The 22,240-nt window shown below is 39.9% G+C and overlaps 1 protein-coding gene across 1 annotated transcript in view; it reads right to left on the bottom strand.

The window, feature by feature from the left end:
• Window positions 1–22,240, bottom strand: part of ADAM7 (ADAM metallopeptidase domain 7) — a 77,628-nt gene that overhangs the window by 29,522 nt on the left and 25,866 nt on the right. The window contains exons 9-15 of the mRNA XM_043981293.1: window positions 19,842–20,011; window positions 15,671–15,755; window positions 13,008–13,138; window positions 7,659–7,833; window positions 4,847–4,936; window positions 3,198–3,393; window positions 757–859 (exon numbers count right to left, since the gene is read on the bottom strand). Of these exons, the coding sequence (XP_043837228.1) occupies window positions 757–859; window positions 3,198–3,393; window positions 4,847–4,936; window positions 7,659–7,833; window positions 13,008–13,138; window positions 15,671–15,755; window positions 19,842–20,011 (950 nt within the window). The remainder of the gene's footprint in view (window positions 1–756; window positions 860–3,197; window positions 3,394–4,846; window positions 4,937–7,658; window positions 7,834–13,007; window positions 13,139–15,670; window positions 15,756–19,841; window positions 20,012–22,240) is intronic.

Here is a 22,240-nt window from a genome sequence, read left to right as displayed (position 1 = left end):
TCTGATTTTCTGAAAGGGATCCCATTCTGTTCAACACTATCGTTTTACAGATGAAGAAACTGAGACCCAGAGAGGTTAAGTAAGTTCATATCTTAGGTACAACACAGGCCAGTGGAAAGAATGCAGAATTTTATGTCAGAAGACCAGAGTTTGAATCCCATCTCTGTAATTTACTAATTTTGTGTCCTTATCCATGTAACTCCACCTGGATCGGTCTTACTTTCCAATTTTATAACATGAAAGGGATGTATTATATGAACGTTAAAGCTCTCTAGGGGCAGGTAGGTTGGCACAGTGGATAGAGCATTGGCCCTGGAGTTAGCAGGACCTGAGTTCAAATCTGGCCTCAGACACCTAAGACTTTCTAGCTGTGTGACCTTGGGCAAGTCACTTAACCCCAATTGTCCTGCAAAAACAAAAACTAATCTAAGCCTACAACCTAAATCACCACTTCTGTTTCCCATTCTCCTTTTTCTTTTCTTCTTTCTTGCCCTTTTCCTTTTCTCTTGTCCTGTCTCTTCCTTTCCTCTTTCAGTGCCTTATGCCCTCTGACCTTCTCTCTTCACGTCTTATGTCCTTCAGCCTATGGATACAGCCTGTTCTTCTCAGTTAACTAGCCTGAGCAAGGGTGGCCTCCTGCCATGACTCTCATCTATTGAATGAGTCAATAGCTGCTACCTCATTCTGTTTGCAAGACAATCTCCAGGCCGACTTTGGAACATGGCAGGCACTGGTTTCTATCCACACCACACTTACTTTTCATCGCAGGGAAGAAATCTATTGTCCACCTTTTTGCAGTAACCGAATTTATGTCCTCCTTTATTTCTTTCATAACAGATATCATGACCACCTTTAGCCTCTGGGAAGATGGATGAGAAACCAATAAAAGAGTAAAGTAGAAACCAAGAAAGAAACAGAAAACAAAAAAACAAAAACATAAAAGAGAAGATTCAGTTGTTCATTCAGAAAACATGTCCTAAGTATCTATTGTGCACAGAACACTGGGGCAGATACCAAGCTTAGGTACAACAAGGTTCTAGGTTTCATGACCTTTCCAGTCTAGGGATTCAGATCCATAGACAGTTTCACTGTTATTTAATTAACTTGGCCGCCATCAGTCCACAAGTGCTAAAGTGATTTGTAAGGAACAAAGACAGAAACTGACTGAGGGTGCAGTGAGATAATCAATAAATAGATTTAGACTTATTACTTCTAGGCAAAATATTAATAAAGATGTATAAGGAGAGAAGCACTCAAACACCAGTTATCTCTGAATCTGCTACATGACTTTGAGCAAGTCCCTTTTCTCAGCTATAAAACAACAAAATTGGAATAGATTACTTCTAAAGTTACTTTCAGCTCCAAATCTATGAATATTTGATTCTCTTTATACAATAAACTAGTATAATGGAAAGAACTTGGGATCTAGACTTATTAGGCCTCTGTTCAAAACCCTACCCTGCACTGATCCTCTTTACAATATGTATGATCTGGAACAAATGATTGCACATATCTAGTACTCAATTTCTTGAGCTGAAAAATAAAGTGGGAGGAAGTGTGTTCTCAGTCTTTCCTGCTCTGTCTTTGTAGAGCCCTATGTTTAAAGCTCTCTCATCTCAGGGGGCAGCTAGGTGGCGCAGTGGATAGAGCACCGGCCCTGGAGTCAGGAGGACCTGAGTTCAAATCCGACCTCAGACACTTAACACTTACCAGCTGTGTGACCCTGGGCAAGTCACTTAACCCCAATTGCCTCACTTAAATCAAAAAAAAAAAAAAAAGGTCTCTCATCTCAGGCCCTGCCCAGTTCTGCAATTCTTTGTTCTAAGGCCCCTCCCAACTCTGAAATACAAAGGATTCTAAGAATCTTTCCAGGCTTATCATCTTTGATATGAGGGAATTAAGCTAAAGAACCTTTAATATTTCTGTCTACTCGTGGGCAGCTAGGTGTCCCTGAATTCAGGAGAACCTGAGTTCAAACCCGGCCTTAGACACTTGATACTTCTTTGCTTGCATGACCCTGGACAAGTCACTTAACCCTCATTGCCCTGGGGAAAAAAAAGATTCCTGTCTGCTCTAATTCTATGGGTCTATAAGGCATTCCATTGCCAAAACATCATTGGATACTAAAATCATGGTGAGCATGCCCAAAGTGGCACTTTTCCAGATCCATGCATCTTTTTCTCTATCTAGATTTCTCTCTATGTAAATCAATCTCTCTCTGTCTCTCTCTTTCTCTCTGTGTCTATGTTCTTGTCTCTCTGTAGTTCTCTGTTTTTCCCTTCTGTGTATGTATGTATATATGCATATATATATATATACATATATATATATATACACACACACACACACACATATACAATCATAGTGTTGTCATAGGCTTAGAGCTGGAAAACATTCTAGAAACTTGTCATTTTATATTTGAAGAAATTGAGGTCCAAAATTTGTACAAAGTCACCTAGCTGGGTGCTTCAGTGGATAGAGTATTGGACCTAGAGTCAGGAAAACCTGAGTTCAAATCCAGGCTCAGACATTTACTAACTTTATGAGCCTGGGCAAGTCACTTCACCCTTGTCTACCTCCATTTTCTCAATCATAAAATTGGGTTAATAACAGCACCTACCTTGGAGGGTTATTGTGAGGATAAAAGCAATAGCATTTATAAAGTGCTTAGCACAGTGCCTGGCATATAGGAGGCACTTAACAAATTCTTTTCTCTCCCCCTCCTTTTCTTCTTTACATTGATACTAAGTTGAAGAGCTAGGACTTGAATTTGGGAATCCCAGATTCCAAAACCAGTGGTCATTCCATGGAACATCTTAGTTTATTTTGAACGGGACTTGTGATTTCATTGGTGTGGGGAAATCCTAGTGACCAAATTCCCTCTGCCAAACCAGATTAACACCTACTCTGACATTTACTCTCTGGGAGAGTTTCCTGGGAAACCAGTCATTAAGTGACTGATCCAGGGTCACACAGCCAGTATGTGTCAGAAGTGGGACTTGAGCATTCTCAGCCTTGACATTCCTTCCACGAAACCTGGTTTTCTCCTTTCTTTGCATGGCAATGGTAGTAAGGAGGGTTGGTTACAAATGATACAGATCTCTAAAGCCAGAATCTTCCTGGGCTTTAGAAGGACCAAGACAGGGAAGAGTAACAGTGATGCCATTCTTCATGCATTATACCTAGCTGCTGCTTACCATCCTTGAACATCTCAGAACACTGACTGTCTCTCGTGGGGCACTTCCCCATGAAACAATAACCCTTGGAGTTTTGGCAAGGGAATCCATTCACTCGGAATCGGTCCACAGGACACTTGGGAGAGAAGCCATCACAAGCCTCGGGCAGATCACACTCATTTTTGGCTGTTCTGCACAGCACCCCTGCTTTCTTAATCTGCAGAAAGAAGAGGAGATGAAGACATGCACAATGACTTTTATTCAGGGAGACAAGGTTAAGTACCTGGGGAGAAATGAGCTGGTTTTGCTTCAGTGGATTTTGGTAGAAATTAAGGACATTTTGGAAAATCATGCCTCTGAACTTGAGGGAACCTCAGAAACCCTCTAGTGTATCTTAGACCTGGAAAAGAAAACCCACTATAAAAGCCACGAGTGACCATCCAGTCTTCGCTGAGTGACCACCAGTTAGGGGGAATCAATTGCAATAGGTCTTTTCCAATCCCCTCTTGCCTTTTGCTTTAAGGTTACATACCACCTTCTCATTCTATAATTTGTATTTTTCTATTTATTTTAATTTGTACTTACCTATTTTTATTTAATAGGCAGCAAGGTGGCACAGTGGATAGAGCACTGAGCTTAGAATAAGGAAGATTCATCTTCATGAGGTCAGATCCTCCTCAGACACTTACTAGCTATGTGACCCTAGGCAAGTCACTTAACCCTGTTTGCCTCAATTACTCAAAAATGAGGTGGAGAAGGAAATGGCGGACTACTCCAGTATCTTTGCCAAGAAAACCCCAAATGGGGTCATGAAGAGTTGGACGTGACTGAAACAAAATTTATGTTCATCTTGTCTCCCTTGTTAGAATGGGAACTTTTTGAGGGTAGGTTCTCCCTCTGCCATACTTTGTATCCTGGGTGCTTGGCACAGAGCTTGGCTCATAGTAGGCACTGCAATGTCTGCATTCCTAATTCTTAGTCAGGAGAGAGGCTTACTAAGTCTGGATATTTGAGCTGTTTGTCAGTGATGCCTGGTGCTTTGATGGGGGTTAATAGCATTCTATTCAGTCTTATGCAGTTTTGACTAGGCTATAGCTAAAATAGTAACAATAGCTAGCACTTAAAGAATTTGCTAAATACTTTATGTTATCCCCTGTCATCTCCTTTGATTCTTATAACAACCCTATGAGGAAGGTGCTGTGATTATCCCCATTTCACAGGCTGAGAGAGCTGCACTAACTGGTCCAGGGTCACAAAGTTACTAAGTATCCAAAGAAAGATTTCCAAGTTCAGTGCTCTACCCACTGTACCTCCCAGCTGCTTCTTTGCACAACCAGGGACTCACAGGTATAGACCATTCATTATAATGTCATATTTTTATGTATTTACTGATTTTGCTAGTTTTTCCTCCTCTTTTTTTTTTGAGTCTGTATACTGGCTGACTCTGGTTGCTAAGAAGATGAATGAAGAAAGGAAGGAAGAAGAAAAACCTAAGCATGTTTGAAAAGGAGATATAAGTAAAATCTATCTAAAGAAAAACAAACAGATACACCTATTGACACCCCACATTCAGTGAAGCAGTAAGGCATAAGTATTGCTTCATGGCCTCGTGTGTCTGTCTGGAATAAGCTGAAGACAAGAGAACTGTAGGATGGAGCGGAACATCCTACCTGACAAGACTCACAGCATTCTCCCCCTCCACAGGCACTTCCAGGCTTCAGCATGCACTTCTTGGCCTCACAGCAAACATTGGTGCAGTCCTTGACAAGGAGAGAAATGGAGAAAAGACAGCAGTCACACCACAGCATGGTGGTCTCTGTTTGCAGAGATCATTGTTCCTCCCCTCTCTAATACATAGTCAACACTTTTGTAAAACAGTTCTTTTAAAGCACAAGCAGAAAGGGAATAAACATTTAGATCATGTCTACTATGTGTCAGGCACTGTGCTAAGCACTTTGGAAACGTATCATTTGATCCTCATAACAACTCTGGGAGGTAGGTGCTATTATTATCATCATTCTATAATTGAGGAAACAGGCAGCTAAAGGTTGAGTGACCTGCCTAAGGGCAAGCTTCTAAGCACCTGAGACTAGATTTGAACTCAAGTCCTCCTGAGTCCAGGCACACGGAACTGGGGCACAACTGAGCTGTCTCTGGTCACGTCTGACCAAGTGGATCCCTTACCCAAAAACTATGACAGCACCTAGGGGTAATTAAAACCAGGAATAACTTTGTAAACTGGCTTGTGAGTCCACTGGAGAGTTATCCTTTCCATATGGTGACTTTTCACATCACCATTTGTATATACCATGTGTTGTCACAAGAAATCAAATGGCATTTTTGGAAATTTTGTGGAAGCCACAGATGACACTCAAAGGCCAGCAAATGGAACAGAAAAAAGTTTAGAAACTCAGAAATGTATTAGATAGATAGATAGATAGATAGATAGATAGATAGATAGATAAATGGATGAGAAATATATAGATGGATGGGTAGATAGATGATATAGATAGAGATGATAAAGATAGAGATTGAGATCAAGATAGAGATAGGTGCATTTCATATATAAGGAAAGCATTTTCATATATGATATTGTATAATATTGACACATTTTATTTTTAATACCATAATAATTAATACTTCTCTGGTATGAAGGGAGAGTCAAAAATTTTACTGAGATTTTCCAAATTGCAGGGACACCAAACCCCTAACCCCTGAAATTTGCAAGGGATAACTATATCAGAAGGGTGATCATCAAAGGGCTAAAGAAATTGCATACCTATATTGTGGTCAATGGAAGCTACCTTGGAGCTTCTTATCTTAATAAACTGGTTAAGTAGTACTAGTCTTTCTGCAAAAAAATTAAAATATTATTGGGTCCCTCTAAAATTTGACACCATGGGGCAAAGCTCCAGTTGTCCCACCCTACTTTATGAGATCATAGCCAGGAGAATTTTAGAAGCTATTTTATCCAACTCTTCATTTTACAGGACAGGAAACTGAGGCCTAGGGAGATTAACAGATTATAGCTATGCCACAGATGTATCTTGAAGGATTTCCTTTCTACCTCTTCTTCTCATCTATATGTCCCCTTGGAGTATGGGGAGTGGGGAGGAAAGGGACATCCTTCCTACAAAGAGTCATTACAACAATTAGAAAGGGAATTAATTTGGATCACAGAATCAAAGGGTTAGAGCTGAGAGGATCCATCCCTCAAGGTTACCAAGTCTAAATATTTTATTTTATAGGTAACTTTACAGACTTTTGTTGGAAATGCTTAAGGAAATACAAATATAAGGAAGATACCTGACTTTTTTCCAAGGTCACCTAGTTAGGAAGTATCTGGTAATGAGGACCCAGATCTTCCTCACTCCAAATCAAATACCCTGTTGGTATAATCCACTTTCTCTTTAGGACAGCCAGATGGAAATGAGCCTCAAAACAAGGATACATGAGGTCTTCTTGAAGGGAATTGGGATGTGTTGCCTAGGGAAGGATTAGAGGGGGCATGGTATTGACCTAAATACAGGGTGTTCCAAAAGTCTTAGTGCAACGTTAAGTTCTACACTGCCTTTTGAAACACCCTGTATTTAAAGGGCAGTCAGATGAAATGGGTAGGACACTAATTCTACTTGGATCCAAAGAGTGCATTTAGAGTAATGACAGAAGGAGCATGGAGGCAGATTTTAGCTCAACAAAACAAGCAGCATTCTAACTACTAGAGCTGCTCAAGAATGGGAACAGCTGCTTTGGGAGGCAATCACATTGCTGTCATAGATAATCTTTGTGCAGAGCTTGGAGGACCATTTGCCCTTTTCCTTGCCCTCCCCCGCTGTGTTTCTGACTTTAGGGATTTCCCTGTCACTACTCAGCTGCCTTCTCACCTATTCTAAGATGATATTCCAATCCCTTCAACACGCCAGCTTCTTCTCCCACTGGTGTGCGTCTTTCAAGGTCTCCATTCTGGGGATGGGCCCAAGCCTTCCATGCTCTATTCTTCCAGTCAGCTGTGCTTCTGACTCTATGAACTTTGCCTTCATACCCCTTGTGGGGACCCCGTCAGATCCCTTTTAAGTGTTGCCTTCCCCCTTGAGAATGCTAAGATCCTTGAAGGCAAGAATTGCCTCTTTTTGCTAGTATTTGTATCTGCAATGATTGGCACAGTGCCTGGCACACATCTGTTAGCTGCCTGTCCTTTGCCTAGAGCAGGGATTCTGGCATCTGGCCAGACAACATGGCCTCTGAGGTCCCTTCCAACACCAAGGTGTCAGGAACCTGGAAACTGGGATGCTCCTGGGAAGCCTCATTTGTATGACTCATGATTCAATAATGATAAAACAGGGCCTGACAGGAGCTCCTGCGAATTTTAAGACTGAATTTCCATTTAATTGCTATCATTTGTTTGCTAACTTGTCAAGATTAATGAATTTCTGCCTTCCTTGTGAATCTGATCACTAATAAACACCCACTCCTTGTATGTACCTCCAAGCTGCCACAGTCACACTCTTCTCCCACTTCTACTATCTGGTTCCCACACTTTGGGAGTGTAATTATGTCCTTGGAAAGAGGAACATTGAGGATGCACATGGGCTTGTAATCCAGGAGATATTGACGAAACTGGTTCCGGTTACATTTGCTGAATCCTTGTGAGGGGATGCTGGGGATGGGGAAAAAGAGAGAAAGAGAAAGATCAGCCTGAAGATGGGGAAGAGGTGCACTGTAGGGCTGATGGCATGCACCAGAAGGACACAGTCATCTCTAATACATGCTAAAAGTCTTTTTATGACTCCTGATCAAACTCCTGGGGCTTCCCAGTTGAATTGCATTTAGATACTTAATAAAGAAAAAAAATGTTCTGCTGAAAATAGATCTTTCACATACTTTATTAGAAATCAATTAATCAGTCAATCAACATGCCCTTATTAGGCACTTATTTTGTGATAGACCCTGTGGTAGGTGTTGGGATTCAAAGCATAAACAAAAAAGCAATTCGTACTCCCAAGAAGCCTACATTCTAATTGGCAAGACAAGTATAAATTTATGTATATTAGCATGCATGCATTTTGTACATATGTAGGTGTTTATGTATACTTATGCAGATATATTACCATGTATATATGTGCATGTGTATGTGCATGTATGTATACATGTATGTATATACCCATATCTTAAGAAAAATGCATACAAAGTAGTTAAATACATGGTATTTGCATGGGGAGGAAAGGCATTAGCAGTTGTAGGGATCTGGAAAGACTTCAGGTAGAAAATGGTGCCTGAAAAGAATTGTAAATCAAAGAATGTCCATCTATTGGGGTATGGCTGATCAAGTTATGATACATGAATGTAATGGAATGCTACTGTGCTGCAAGAAATGATGAGTAGGAAGATTTCAGAAAAAACCCTGAAAGATTTAAGTGGACCGATGCGGAGTGAAATGAGCAGAACCAGCAGAACATTGTACACAGTAACAGAAACATTATGCAATGATCAATTTGTGATAGACTTAACTCTTCTCAGCAATACAATGATCTAAAACAACTCCAATGGACTCATGATGGAAAATGTTAAAAACAAACAAACAAACAAACTGGATTCTGAATGCAGATTGAACCGTACAGTTTCTACTTTTTCTTGGGTTTTTTTGAGGCTTTTTACCTCTTGTTCTGATTCTTCTTTCCCTACATGACTAATGCAGGAATGTGTTTAATATGATTGTACATATATAACCTATATCAGATTGCTTTCTGTCTTGGGGAGGGAGAGAAGGGAGAGAGGGAGAAAAACCTGAAACTAAAAATCTTATGAAAACAAATGTTAAAAATTATGTTTACATGTAACTGGAAAATAATAGAATACTTTTATGATTTAAAAAAAAGAAAAAAAAGAGAAGAAAATGGTGCCTGAGCTGCATCTTAAGGAAGAGCAAGACTCCATGAAGTGGAGGTAAGGATGGAGTGTTTTCAAGGCATGGGGCATGGCCAATGCAAAGAAATGGAAATGGGAAAATGGATGAAATGGCCAGGTTGTGAAGGAATCTAAATACCAGAGGACTTTGCTTTGTTCTTGAAAGCAGCCACCACTGGAATATAATGAATAGGAGGGTCAAATGGAACCTACCCATTTAGGAAAAACATTTTGGCAATTAAATGGAAGAGAGATTGGAGAAATGAAGAACAATTAGAAGACATTTACAATAGTCCAAGTATGAGATAACAAAGTTCTGGATTATGACAGTGCATGGATTGATGGAGAGGAAGAGATCTATAAGAGAGATGTGAAGGTTTGACAAAAAACTAGATATGTAAGGTAAAAGTGAAAAGTTGAGGATAATAATGAAAATGCAAGTGTGAGTGACTGTGATGGTGGTGCCTTTTAGAGAAACAGAAAAGTTAGGAAGAGGTGGGTGTCTGAGAAGAATGCTCTATGTTGGAAATGCTGATATAAGATGTCTAGAGGAGGAGCAGCTAGATGGCGCAGTGGATAGAACACCAGCCCTGGAGTCAGGAGTACCTGAGTTCAAATCCAGCCTCAGACACTTAATACTTACTAGCTGTGTGACCCTGGGCAAGTCACTTAACCCCCATTGCCTCACTAAAAAATTAAAAAAAAAAAAAGATGTCTAGAGGACAGCCAGTTCAAGGTGGCCAAAAGGCAGTTGGTGAAATGAGATTAGATCTCAGAGACTAGAGATGGAATTTATAATAGAAATGATAATTTAATCCATAGAAGCTAGTAAGATAATAAAGTGAGATCGTGTGAATATAATATAATAAATATGATATGATGCGATATGATACAATACAATGTGACATAACATTATAATATAATACAATACCACACCACACCACATCATATCATATCATATCATATCATAATATAGTAATAGAAGAAAATAGAAGAGGGCTCAGAGCCTTGGGGGACACAAAAATCTAATTATTTTTGCTAATCCTTTGTATGTATTGATAAGCAAACACATGTTCAGAATGGCTAATTAAGCAAGACAATTCATTCCAGGGCCCAGTTGGATGTTATATATTTTACATTCAAATTCCTGTCATACCATCTTTATACTTCCCTTCAGCCCTCTCTTCTTCAATTTAATGATACTCATCTATTCAGCGGAGCCTCTCTACCTTAAGCATCCTGGTTCTACTCCTCTGGATACACTCCAGTTTATCATCATGCTTCCCCAATATATGTTGCCCCAAACTGAAGGGGGTACTCTCGATGTGTCTGGCCTCATCCTCTTTTCTGTTTATCCCACTCTTACCTATCTTTCAGGGTACAGGAAAGATCTCACTTCCATCCATAAACACTCCTCCAACCATCACATCCATACCAATTTTCCTTTCCTGAATTTCTAAAGAATTTATTACCTGTACTCCATGAAAAGGCAGTGTGGCATAGAGCCTTAGAGCAAGGAAGACCAAAAGCTCAAGTCTTACCTACAATACACACTGGCTTTGTGACCCTGAACAAGTCATTCATCCTCTGAACTGCAGGCAATGCTTTAAAATGATCAGCTGCAGAAACTGAAATTTTTAGAAAGCTTCTCTATTTGAGAGTTTTCCAGGTTCATTTCCTACCCCTATCTTACAAATTAACTCCCCATTATGTTCTGCTATAATTGTCTCTGTTTCCCTGTTGGATGGAATACAAAGAATACCCAATCACATACTTTCCCAGTCTCCTCCTTTCACTGTCTTTATCCTTTGAATGTAATTTCCTCCTCAGTAGGGACAGTTTTGCTTTTTTTAAAATTATATCTCTAACAATTAGCTTAATGACGGGCACATAGTGCCCTTCAAAAACTATTCCTAATGTACCTTTCCAACCCATTACTCTCCATTTGAACTGTTCCTCATTTACAACCTTTCCTCTTTCATCTCTATGACTTCACAGGCTGTGAAGTCATACACACATCCCTCTCATCTTTAGTTCTCTGGCATTCCTTGTTTCCTTCAAGACCCAGCTTCTACATGGGAACTGCCCCTCCCAGCTGATAGCATACTCTCCTCAATTTGCCTGTTATGTATTTTGTAACAACCTGGATATGTTCTTGTTGCCTTCCTTACAGAATGTAAGCACCATGAGGGTAGAACAAGTCCATTTTTTTGTATCTTTGAATTCCCAGTGCCTCGTGCTTAATATATGCTGAATGGCTTCTGTTTGATTGGTTTATATGCACCAGCTTGGGTTCTCTAGTGAGTTAGTTTCTTGAGGTCAGGGGTCATAAAATGTCCATCTTTTGTGACCTCATTGGCAAGTAATCTGCAATGGGAATTTAGCAGATGTTTAGTAAATATAAATGGATTAACACTGAGATATATATTTGGATTTCCAAACTGAATTGAATGCCAAAATGAGGATTTTCTGAATCCTTAGCATGCCTTACTTAAGAAATCTACACCTTGGATGCTAGGTAAATCATAGACATGACTAACCCACAAATTCCTCTCCAAAATTATAGAGTAGTTCCTGGGAGTCCCTTTCAGGGTAGCATCCTTTTCAAGACCTCTCCTCTGTATTGAGGAAGGAGCTGGTCCAGAAATAGGGAGACCTTCTGCATGTTCTTTTTGTTTTTAAGATGCCTTAGGAATCAGCTGGTCTTTCTAGATCATTGGGATCAGGTTAAGAATGCCTGACACTGTGACAGGAAAGTTCCAATGCCAAGATTTTTAAAAATTTTATTTTATTTTTAATTTATGGAACAAGCATTTCTATAACAGTATAATTTTTCCTGGATTAAAAAAAAATTGTGAGGCAATTGGAGTTAAGTGACTTGCCCAGGGTCACACAGCTAGTGTCTAGTGTCTGAGGCCAAATTTGAACTCAGTTCCTCCTGACTCCAGGGCCAATGCTCTATCCACTGTGCCACCTAGCTGCCCCAACAGTATAATTTTTAATTGATTACACATGAAACTGCAAATCTATTCTGTACAACTTTTAAAATATATGTTATAATATTTTTTCCTTTTTTCTTCCAATCCCCAGAGATGTATTCTATTATACACAAATATGTAGATGTATATGATATAAATGCAGTAGACATGGTAGATGCAGATGATGTATATTATGTATAATTTACACTCACACATATGTATAATATATGTGTATGTGTATATGTGTGGGTATGTAAAATCATTCTATATATACTTCTTTTATCAGTTATTTCTCTGGATACAGATAGTGTCTTCCTTAATATATACTTTATGGTTAATTTGGATATTTATAGAATTCAAAATAACTTATTCACTCATTCATTTTAAAAACAATATTGAGGGGGCAGCTAGGTGGCACAGTGGATAAAACACCAGCCATGGATTCAGGAGTACCTGAGTTAAAATCCAGCCTCAGCCACTTGACACTTACTAGCTGTGTGACCCTGGGCAAGTCACTTAACCCTCATTGCTCCACCAAAAAACAAAACAAAACAAAACAAAACAATATTGAGTTCTCTTGGTATTTCTCATTTTGCTCTTTATTATTTCATGCAAGCCTATCCATGTTTTTCTAAGATGATGAAGCTCATCATTTCTTACTGGGGCTTGTAGTCATGGGCCATTATTCTGAATCTTTTGAAAGATTACCCTGCTGACAGATTATGTGGAGATTCCAATTACATATTGCCATATTTCGATGAGTAGAACCTTATCTTAAGCTATTTATCTATGAACAAAACACATCAGGATGTTGGAATACAAGAGACATATTCTTCCTCAGGATGGCAACATAGATGCATGAAATAGAATTGGGATGTGAAGCTACTCAGTGAAATGTTACATTTGTTCCTCTTCTCCTCACCCCCACCCCCAAAAGCAATTATCTCACCTTCCACCTCCATCCATCACACAGCGTCCATAGGTACAGGTGCAGGGATAGGTGTCATGCTGCATTCCGAGGCTATGAGCCAGCTCGTGGGCCATTTTGTCAGCCACCATGTTTGTATCATGTAAATGATCCTGGTGCAATAAATGTTCATTAGTGACATCTAGCATACACATGGGTAGAGCAGAAAAAGAACTGACATAGAAGGCATCAGGGTTGGGGCATTATTCTGTATCTTCTACTTCTTAACCAGTGACCTTGAGCAATTGACACCTTCTCTGCAGTTCTATTCCCTCCTTTTTAAATAAGGAGGATGAACTAGCCACTTTCTAAGATTCCCTGGAAAATTTTACATCTCAAGGTCACTTCTAGCCTTGATATATTCTGTGGCCATTCTCAATTCTGATATTCCCTGTCTTCAAAGACCTTCCAAAGTTTACATTCTCTGTTCTAAGGTCCCTCCCAGCTCTACTGTGTTTAATTTTAAGAACTCTCCCAGAGGAAGCTAGGTGGTGCAGTGGATAAAGCACCAGTCCTGGATTTAGGAGGATCTGAGTTCAAATTCAGCCTCAGACACTTGACACTTACTACCTGTGTGACTTTGGGCAAGTCACTTAACCCTCATTGTCCCACCAAAAAAAAAAATCTGTCCCAGATTTGGCATTTTATGGTCTTTGGTCTCACATTCTCTGTCATAGAATCCTTCCAACCTCTATCATTCTCTGGTCTAAGATCCTTCCTAATCCTGACATTTTTTTTTGCATTAACAGCTCTAACATACTATGATTTTAATAATGATAATAAAAAAATAATAATAATACACTTATATAGCACCTACTATGTGTCAAGCACTGTGCCAAGTGCTTTATAAGTATCTCACTTGGCTCTCACAACAACCCTAGGATGTAGGGATGTCCTGATATGGGCATTCTCTTCACTGGAGCAGAACTCTACCCATCTATGATTTTGTAGATGGGCACTGTCTGAGTAATATACAAGTCAGGTAACTTGACTAGGTGTGGGTTAACAAATACCCAAGAATGGAATTCAAGTATATCTGTTTTAATATGCAGAGATGAATCCCAACTAGGACACCTAGTGGCCACAATGTTGGTCCTTTGATTCTATTGCCTTAGAGGAAAATGCTGCAATCTGGTCTGTGGAGCCCCCCATCATTAGGTGAGCAGCCAACTATCATAGTGACAACAACCTAGACTATATCATCCTTTGTGTGTGATGCAAAAGTTTCATTAATGACATGTCAGTGAAAAAAAAATGGATCCTTGGATCCTTCCCATGGCTGCACACTAAACACATTCAAAGTCAAGGTCAAAAGGGCGCAAGATAGTACAAGGGACACCGGGCAGTGTCCCGTGGAAAATTCATCTGCTCTTTTTTTTTTCTACCTTTATTTTCTCTAGGGATCTGTATAGTGGAGTTTGGGAATGGAGATTTTCCACGTCGTACATGCAAAAATATGAAGTCTAAGTAAGAAAGGGTTCTTTTGCTGTGAAGAAGTAGGAGCAAGCAAGCAAGATCCCCCAGTTATTCTGCAGGGCTAGAGCTTTCGGAAAAGTCTTTGGACAGATGTCTGAACATGATGTATGAAGTTGTTTACACTGTATTTTCTCATCAGAAAGGAGGACGGCTTCTCTTTTTGCTGCATCAGCGATCAAGTCCCATATAAAGTAGTTATAAATAATTACCATTTATGGTCATGCGGCATTTTATAATCCTGATATTTTGCCTTCATGGATCATTTTATTTTTCATTTTGAACAAGACTTCTCCTAACTGCTTTTGATTCTTTTCTACTTCCCACCCCTGCTGTAAGGTGACCTATGAAACTTTCACCCCATATTTGCCAAAGAAGAAAAGAACAGGGCTTGCTCTACTTTGGAGGATATTCACAGACTCTGACCTGGAAGAAACCATAAAGGCTATTTAAAACACCCACTACCTAGCGTGTGCTCCATAATTTCTAATCACGGGAAACTCACTACCTCCTGGGGCAACCCATTGTTTTCAACAGCATATTTTGGATAATACATTTAGAATTGGAAGGATCCTTTAAAATCATTGAATCTACCCCCTCATTTTACAGAAGAGAAACTAAGATTCAGATACATCTGATCATTTGCCTAAAGTGAGACAAATAGTGTCTGGGGGCACAAGGTGGTGCCATAATACACAGAGAGCCTGGCCTGGAGTCAGGAGGCCTCCTCTTCCTGAGTTCAAATCCATCCTCGGATACGGACAAGCTAAGTGACCCTGGGCAAGTTATTTAACACCATTTGCCTAAGTTTCTGCATCTATGAAATGAGCTGTAGAAAAAAAAAAATGACAAACCACTCCAATACCTTCACCAAGAAAACCCCAAATGGAGTCATGGAGAGTCAGACAAGACTGAAGTGACTGAACCAAAAAAATGTCTGAGGCATGATTCAAACTCAGATCTTTTTTGACTCCAAACCTACACTCTATTCACTAATTAAGGCCTCTATCTTTTCTGACTTTCAGTCCAAATCTGCTTCTGCATAGATCAGTTCAGCCTAATAGGAAGAAGTGACCCAATATATGTCGTGCCTCTTCCTGAGGGAATTCCCTACAAAACAGAAAATTTGCCTTTGGTGCAAACCACTTTTCATCATTTTAAATAGAACCCACCTTTACAATACTGGAGGAATGATAGGGCACACACATCCCCCAAGGGTAGGCTGTTCCCTGAGCATTCTGTGAGAGCCAATTTCCACTGTAAGCAAGAGAGAAATAGATTCTTCACCAAGGTAAGAGTTGAGCCATTTCCTGAATCAGTGTTGTTGGTGTGAAAATAATAATAAAAACAGACATTTCTATGGTGTGTTGTTTTGATTCTCACAATGACCCCATGAAGTTGCTGTGATAGTGACCCTCGCTCCCCCAAGCCTAGCTGGCTGAATTGCCAGTCCCCATGAAGGGCATGCCATCTCCAACTTCTATGTCTTTGCACAAGCTTTGCCTCATGCTTGGAATGTATTTCTTCCTCAGCTCTGTCCCTTCCTTTTTAAATTTTTTTTTTATTTTTTGCATTTTCCTTTTATTGTTTTCAAAATTATATGTAAAAACTAATTTTGACATCAATTTTTTAAAACTTTGTGTTCCAAATTCTGTTCCTCCCTTCCTTCCCACCCCCCACCCACAAGAACTCAAGCAATTTAAAATAAGTTATACATGAGTAGCCATGGAAAACATTACCACATTAGATAGGTTGTGAGAGAAAACAGTTAAAAGACAAAACTTCAGATTAAAGAATTGTCAAGGAAAAAAAATTAAAAATTGTGTTTCCATCTGTTTTCAGACACCATCAGTTCTTTCTCTATATATGGGTTGCAATTTTCTTAAGTCCTTCAGGGTTATATTGGATCATTGCCTTGCTGAAAATGCCTACATGCTTCACAGCAGATCATCTTACACTATTGCTGTTATTTTGTATATAGTACATTTCACTCTGCTTCAGTTCATGTAGGTCTTTCCAGGTTTTTCTGATAGTATCGTGTTCATCATAACCTATATACAGTACCTTAAATTCAACTAAGAATTTTCTTCATAATAGCCCAGCAAAGTAGGTACCATACATTTTGCCATTATAATCAATCATCATAACTATTTCACTCCATCCTATTTACTTCCCATGATATTTACTCTATTTTCTATCTTCTTTAACCCTATTCCTCCTCAAAAGTGTTTTACTTCTGACTGTCCCCTCCCCTGCTATGTACTACCTTTTTCACCCTTCTCTCTTTATCCTCTTCCCCTCCTACTTTCCTGTAGGGTTAAATAGATTACTCCTCCCAATTGGGTGTGAATCTTATTCCCTTCTTGAGCCCAGTATGATGATATTAAAGTCTTTGAGCTAATTTCTGTGTTCTAATGTTTTCTTCCTCCCTCCCTCCTCAACCCTCCCTATGAAATCAAGCAATTCAATATGTCATACTTCTGCAGTTATGTAGAACATCTTCACCTTCCTCAAAATTGTTTTGCTTTTTACTGCTCTCTCCCCCAATCTGCCTTTCCCTCCTTCCCCTCTTCTCCCTGCCCCCCATCTCCCTCCCCTCTCACTTTCCCTCAGGGAAAAATATATTACTATACCCACTTGAGTATGTATATTATTCCTTCTTTTAGCCAATTCTGATGACATTAAGGTTCACTCACTCCCCCACTCCATCCCCCTCTTCCCCGACCCTTCATAAGCTTTTTACTTGTTTCCTTCATGTGAACTACCTCTCCCCAGACCATCTTTCCCCTTCCCCCTCCTCCAGTCTATTCCTCCTACCCCTCAACCCTATTTTAAAGATGTCATCATGGGTTAATTAGGTGGCACAGTGGACAAAGCACCAGACCTGGACCCAGGAGGACCCAAGCCCAAATCTGCCCCCAGACATAAGACACCCCACCCTGTTTGCCCCAAAAAGAACAAAACATAAATGCTTTATAGATATCATCTCTTCATATTTAGTTCAGACCTGTGTCTTCTGTGAATTCCTTACTGAGAAATTTCTTGTGAGTTCAGAGTATTATCTTCCTATGTAGAAATGTAAACAGTTTGATCTTTTAATATCCTTCATGAAGTCTTTTTCCCATTTACTTTTTTATGATTCTCCGGGGTCTTGTATTTGAAAGTCAAATTTTCTATTCTGTTCAGGTCTTTTCATCACAAATGCCTGAAAGTCCTCTTTTTTCATTGAAGTCCGATTATTTCCTCTGAAATATTATACTCAGTTTTGCTGGGCATGTGATTCTTGGCTGTAGTCCCAGTTCATTTGCCGTCTGGAATATCATATTCCATGCCCTCTGGTCCTTTAATGTAGATGTTGCTAGATCTTATTTTAGCCTTATTGGAGCTCCACAGTATTTGGATTCTCTCTTTTTCTAGCTGCTTGCTATATTTTCTCATTCACCTGGGAGCTCTGGAATTTGGCTATAATATTCCCAGAGGTTTTCCTTTTGGGATCTCTTTCAGGAGTTGATCAGTGGATTCTTCCAATTTCTATTTTGCCTTATGCTTCTAGAATATCAGGGCAATTTCCTCTGACAATCTCTTGGAAGATGCTGTCTAAACTCTTATTTTGGTCTTTGTTTTCAGGTCATGCAATGATTTTCAAATTATCTCTCCTGCATCTATTTTCTAGGTCAGTTGTTTTTTCCAGGGAGATATTTAATATTGCCCTCAATTTTGTATTCAATTGTATTTGCTTTACCGAGTCCTGGTTTCTCATAAAGACACTAGCTTCCATTTGTTCAATTCTAGTTCTTAGGCAATAATTTTCATCAGACAGCTCTTTTATCTCCTTTTCCATTTGGCTTTTCAAGCTGTTAACTTTTTTTCTCATGGCTCTCCTCTGCTCTCATTTCCCTTTCCATTCTTTCCTCCACCTCTCTAAATCTTCCTTTTATCTCTCCTACTTTCTCTTCAAAGTCCCTTTTGCATGTTTCCATGGCCTGAGACCAGTTCATAGTTTTCTACGAAGCTTTGGATATAGGGGCTCTGAGGTTTTTATCCTTTTCTGAGGGTGCACCTCAATCTTCCTTGTTGCTAAATAAACTTTCAAGTTCTAAACTTTCTTTGCTTGTTCGTCTTGCAGTGTTTTACTTGACTTTTAGCTCCCTCTTACAATCGGGCCCTATTTGCAAGCTATGCTATGTCAAGCTTTAGAGGGTTCCAGGTGTTTTGGTTTGAGGGAGGGCAGATTTTTTCTCTTGCCTAGACTGTTCTCTGATCCAAAGATAACCTCAAGCCAACTTGCTAGTTAACCAGCCAACAGAGTGCTGTGGTGGTTTTCAGCTTTGAAGAGCCTGCCCCCCTCCTCAACATGGGCCTCCCACTACTCAAGATTTCTTCCTGGATCCCTGCTGGGGTGGGATATTCGAACTTCTCCTCAGGTCCCACAGACACCCCTATGTTTTTCACCCCCCCCCTCCAGGGCTAGCTGTTCAGCTCTCTCACCTGACGGTAAGCTTAGTTCTAGAAGATGCCTGTACTGTAGCTGATTCAGAGGCTGGGGATAAATTCCCCTTGTGGAGCACATTTGGGGTCTGTGTTAGCCCAATTCAGGGGGGTTGGAATCTGCTCACATCCCAGTATGGCCCCCTTTAATCTGGAAAATAATCTCACTGTCTTTTTTGTAGGTTTTGCCACTCCAGGGCTTGTTTTATTGCTGTTTTGGGGGTCTCACCCTTCCTTTTAAGAGAATGGTGAGAATAATAGCTTTGTAGGCCACAAATCTGGCTTCAAATTCTCTATTTTGATGCTTACTAGCTATGTGACCTTGGAGAAATCCTGCAATGTCTCTTAACCTGAGTGTCTTCGTTTGTATGATGAGTTTTGATGGGATGGTCTCTGAGACTCCATCCAGATCTGATAATCTATGGCTCCCAGGTGATATCCAAGTAGAGACAACCCTAACTGGGCCTGGGTCATGGGGACTCTGATGTCTAGAGAGTGAGTACAGGCCACAAATAATGTTAGTGGAAAGAGGAGAGGTATTGAGAGAAAAATACAGAAAATTCAGAGGTATTTTTTACTTTCTTATATCACTTGAGCAAAATAAATTCCAAAGTCTGCCTCATTTTATCTATTATTCATCAGAATTGGTAAGGAAAAAGTTACTTTCATAAAAATAACAAAAGAGAACATTGGGAAATTTACTGACTCAATGCACTGTGTTAAACCAATATACTCTTCCCACCCCTACAAATCCAAATGGATTTACTCCCAGAGACATTTGTTTGTAGAACTGAGAGGAAAGTTTCCCAGCCAATGGATTCCTGACCAATGCCTGAGAAGAGGAGGATCACCTACCTGAGTAGCTGAGCATGATCAAAATTCTTTCTTTTTTTCAACGTTGTTTCTTGCCAGCCACCAAAGTAAAGGAGAGTAGTGCCCAGGTTTGAATTGACTTCAATTTTATCTCCATTTGTCCACATTTCAAGACCGACTAAGATCACTTGAATATTTAAGGTTTTATAAAGCTGTCCAAAGGAAAGGAAAAAAAACAAACACTTTTGAGCCTTCTCTCCTTCCTTCTTTTCTTCCTTCCTTCCCCCTCTATTCCTCCCTTTTTTCCTTTGCTTTACTTCCTTTCTCCCTTCTTCCCTCTCTCCTTCCTTCCCTCTTTCTCTCCTTCCTTCCTTCCCTCCTTCTTTTCCTCCTTCCTTCCTTCCTTCCTCCCTCCTTCCTCTTCCGTCCTTCCTCCTTCCTTTCCTGCCTTCCTTTGATATTATTACCTTCCTTCAATCATTAAGCTATGTGAGAATATTATCATCAGTGCCCCCCTGCTGAGTAAGCTACTTGTCACAGCTAGATATTAAAGGATATAAGGTCAAAAGGAGATGGGATAGAAGGGAAAGGAAGGAAAAAGGGAAAGAAAAAGGGAAGGGAAGGGAAGGGAATCACTGGAATCTACTGAGTAGGTGAGTGATATGGTCAGACAGACCTAAGCTTTCAGAAGATTACTTTGAAAGTTGAATGGAAGATAGATTGGAGTAAGGAAAGACTAATGGCAGGGATTTCCTGCAGCAAGCTTTTGCAATAGTCTAGGCATGAGGTGATAAGTGCTTGCACCAGGATGGTGGGAATGTCACAGCAGAAAAAAAGCTACATATGCAAGATTTGTTAAATAAAAGATAAAATAAGCTTTCCTTGACTATAAGTTGAATATGGGGGTAGGGAGAGGGGAGAGAATGAATAGGTAAAGATGAATCTGAGAGTTGCAGGCCTAGGTGACTGGGAAGATGGTAGTGCTTTCAGATGTAATAGGGAATTTAGGAAGAGGGGGAGGTTTTGCAGAAAAGATGTTTATTTTTGTACTTGTCAAGTTTCCAATGGCTACAGGGCATGCAGTTCAATATGTCCAATAAACAGTTGGAGACGTGAAACTAAAGGACAGGAGGAAGATTAGGGCTGGACAAATTGATTTAATAATCATCATCACAGAGGTGTTTATTGAATCTATGGGAGGGCACCTATAGTGGGCCTAGTCTTTACAGTCCTATGGTATCTTTTTTCAGCTCTGTTCAGCAAAGCCTGAGTAGGAAAAAAAAAAAAAAAAGCATCTGCTGGGAACAAAACAGTTTCATTTTAGCAAAGGGTGAGTAGCAATAAGGTAAAAGAACAGGATATTAAATATAGAACAGTGTAGATGTGGACCAGATAACTAAGGGATAAGAATGGGAAGTAGGGAAATAGTATAGCAAGAGGAGTAATTAAGGCCTGGGGGTAGTTGTTGTTGTTCAGTTGTGTCTAACTCTTTGGACCCCATTTGGGGTTTCCTTGGTAAAGGTACTAGAGTGGTTTGCTCTTTCCTTCAGTTTCCTCAACTGAGACGAATGAGGTTAAGTCACTTGCCCAGGGTCACACAGGTAGTAAGTGTCTGAATCTTGATGTGAACTCAGGAACTTGAGTCTTCCTGACTGTAAACCTGACACTCTATGCACTATGGTGCCACCTAGCTGCCCCCTGGGGAAACTCTCTAAGACTGTATATTTCAGAGACCATAATGACAGTATTGGCAAAGGAATGTTCTTTGCCTGGGGGTTTCCTCCAAATAAAGGAAATCACCAATCTAGTCCTTATTCTCCTTGTACAGTTCTACGGACATGTTCTCTCTCCCAGTAGAATTTAAGTCCTGTGATGGCAATCATTGTTCCAGGTTTTTTGTTGTTGTTTTTTGTCACAGTACCTGGCACATAGTAGGTGCTTAAGATATGTTTGATAGCCAATTGTGGAGTCAAACAGACATATTATTCATGCTTTATAATCATTCATTGATAATTGGTTGAGCCATAGTTTCCTCATATGTAAAATTCACATAATGGGTAGCAAGGTGACAGTGGATAGGGTGCTGGGCCTGGAGTCAGGAAGACCTGAGTTCAAATCTGGCCTCAGACACTTACTAACTGTGTGACCTTGGGCAAGTCACTTAACTTAGTTTTCTTCAATTTCCTCATCCGTATAAAGAGCTGGAGAATGAAAAGTTGAACCACTCCAGTATCTTTACCAAGAAAACCCCAAATGGCATCATGAAAAGCTGGACGTGACTGAAATACAACAAAATTTAGATGACCATACTTTTGATACCTCATATTGTTGTGAGGACTGAATTGGGCAAATTGTTCTGAATAAGCATGTTTTCATTTATGTATGGAAATAAATGTGTGATTGGGGAAGCCTGAGGATTCCTGACAGAGGAAATTCCTCCA

This window comes from Dromiciops gliroides, chromosome 2, assembly GCF_019393635.1.
Source record: "Dromiciops gliroides isolate mDroGli1 chromosome 2, mDroGli1.pri, whole genome shotgun sequence".
NCBI classification, from domain to species: domain Eukaryota; kingdom Metazoa; phylum Chordata; class Mammalia; order Microbiotheria; family Microbiotheriidae; genus Dromiciops; species Dromiciops gliroides.
The sequence above is the reverse complement of the archived record's forward strand: the minus strand, read 5'-3'. Positions and strand labels throughout refer to the sequence as shown.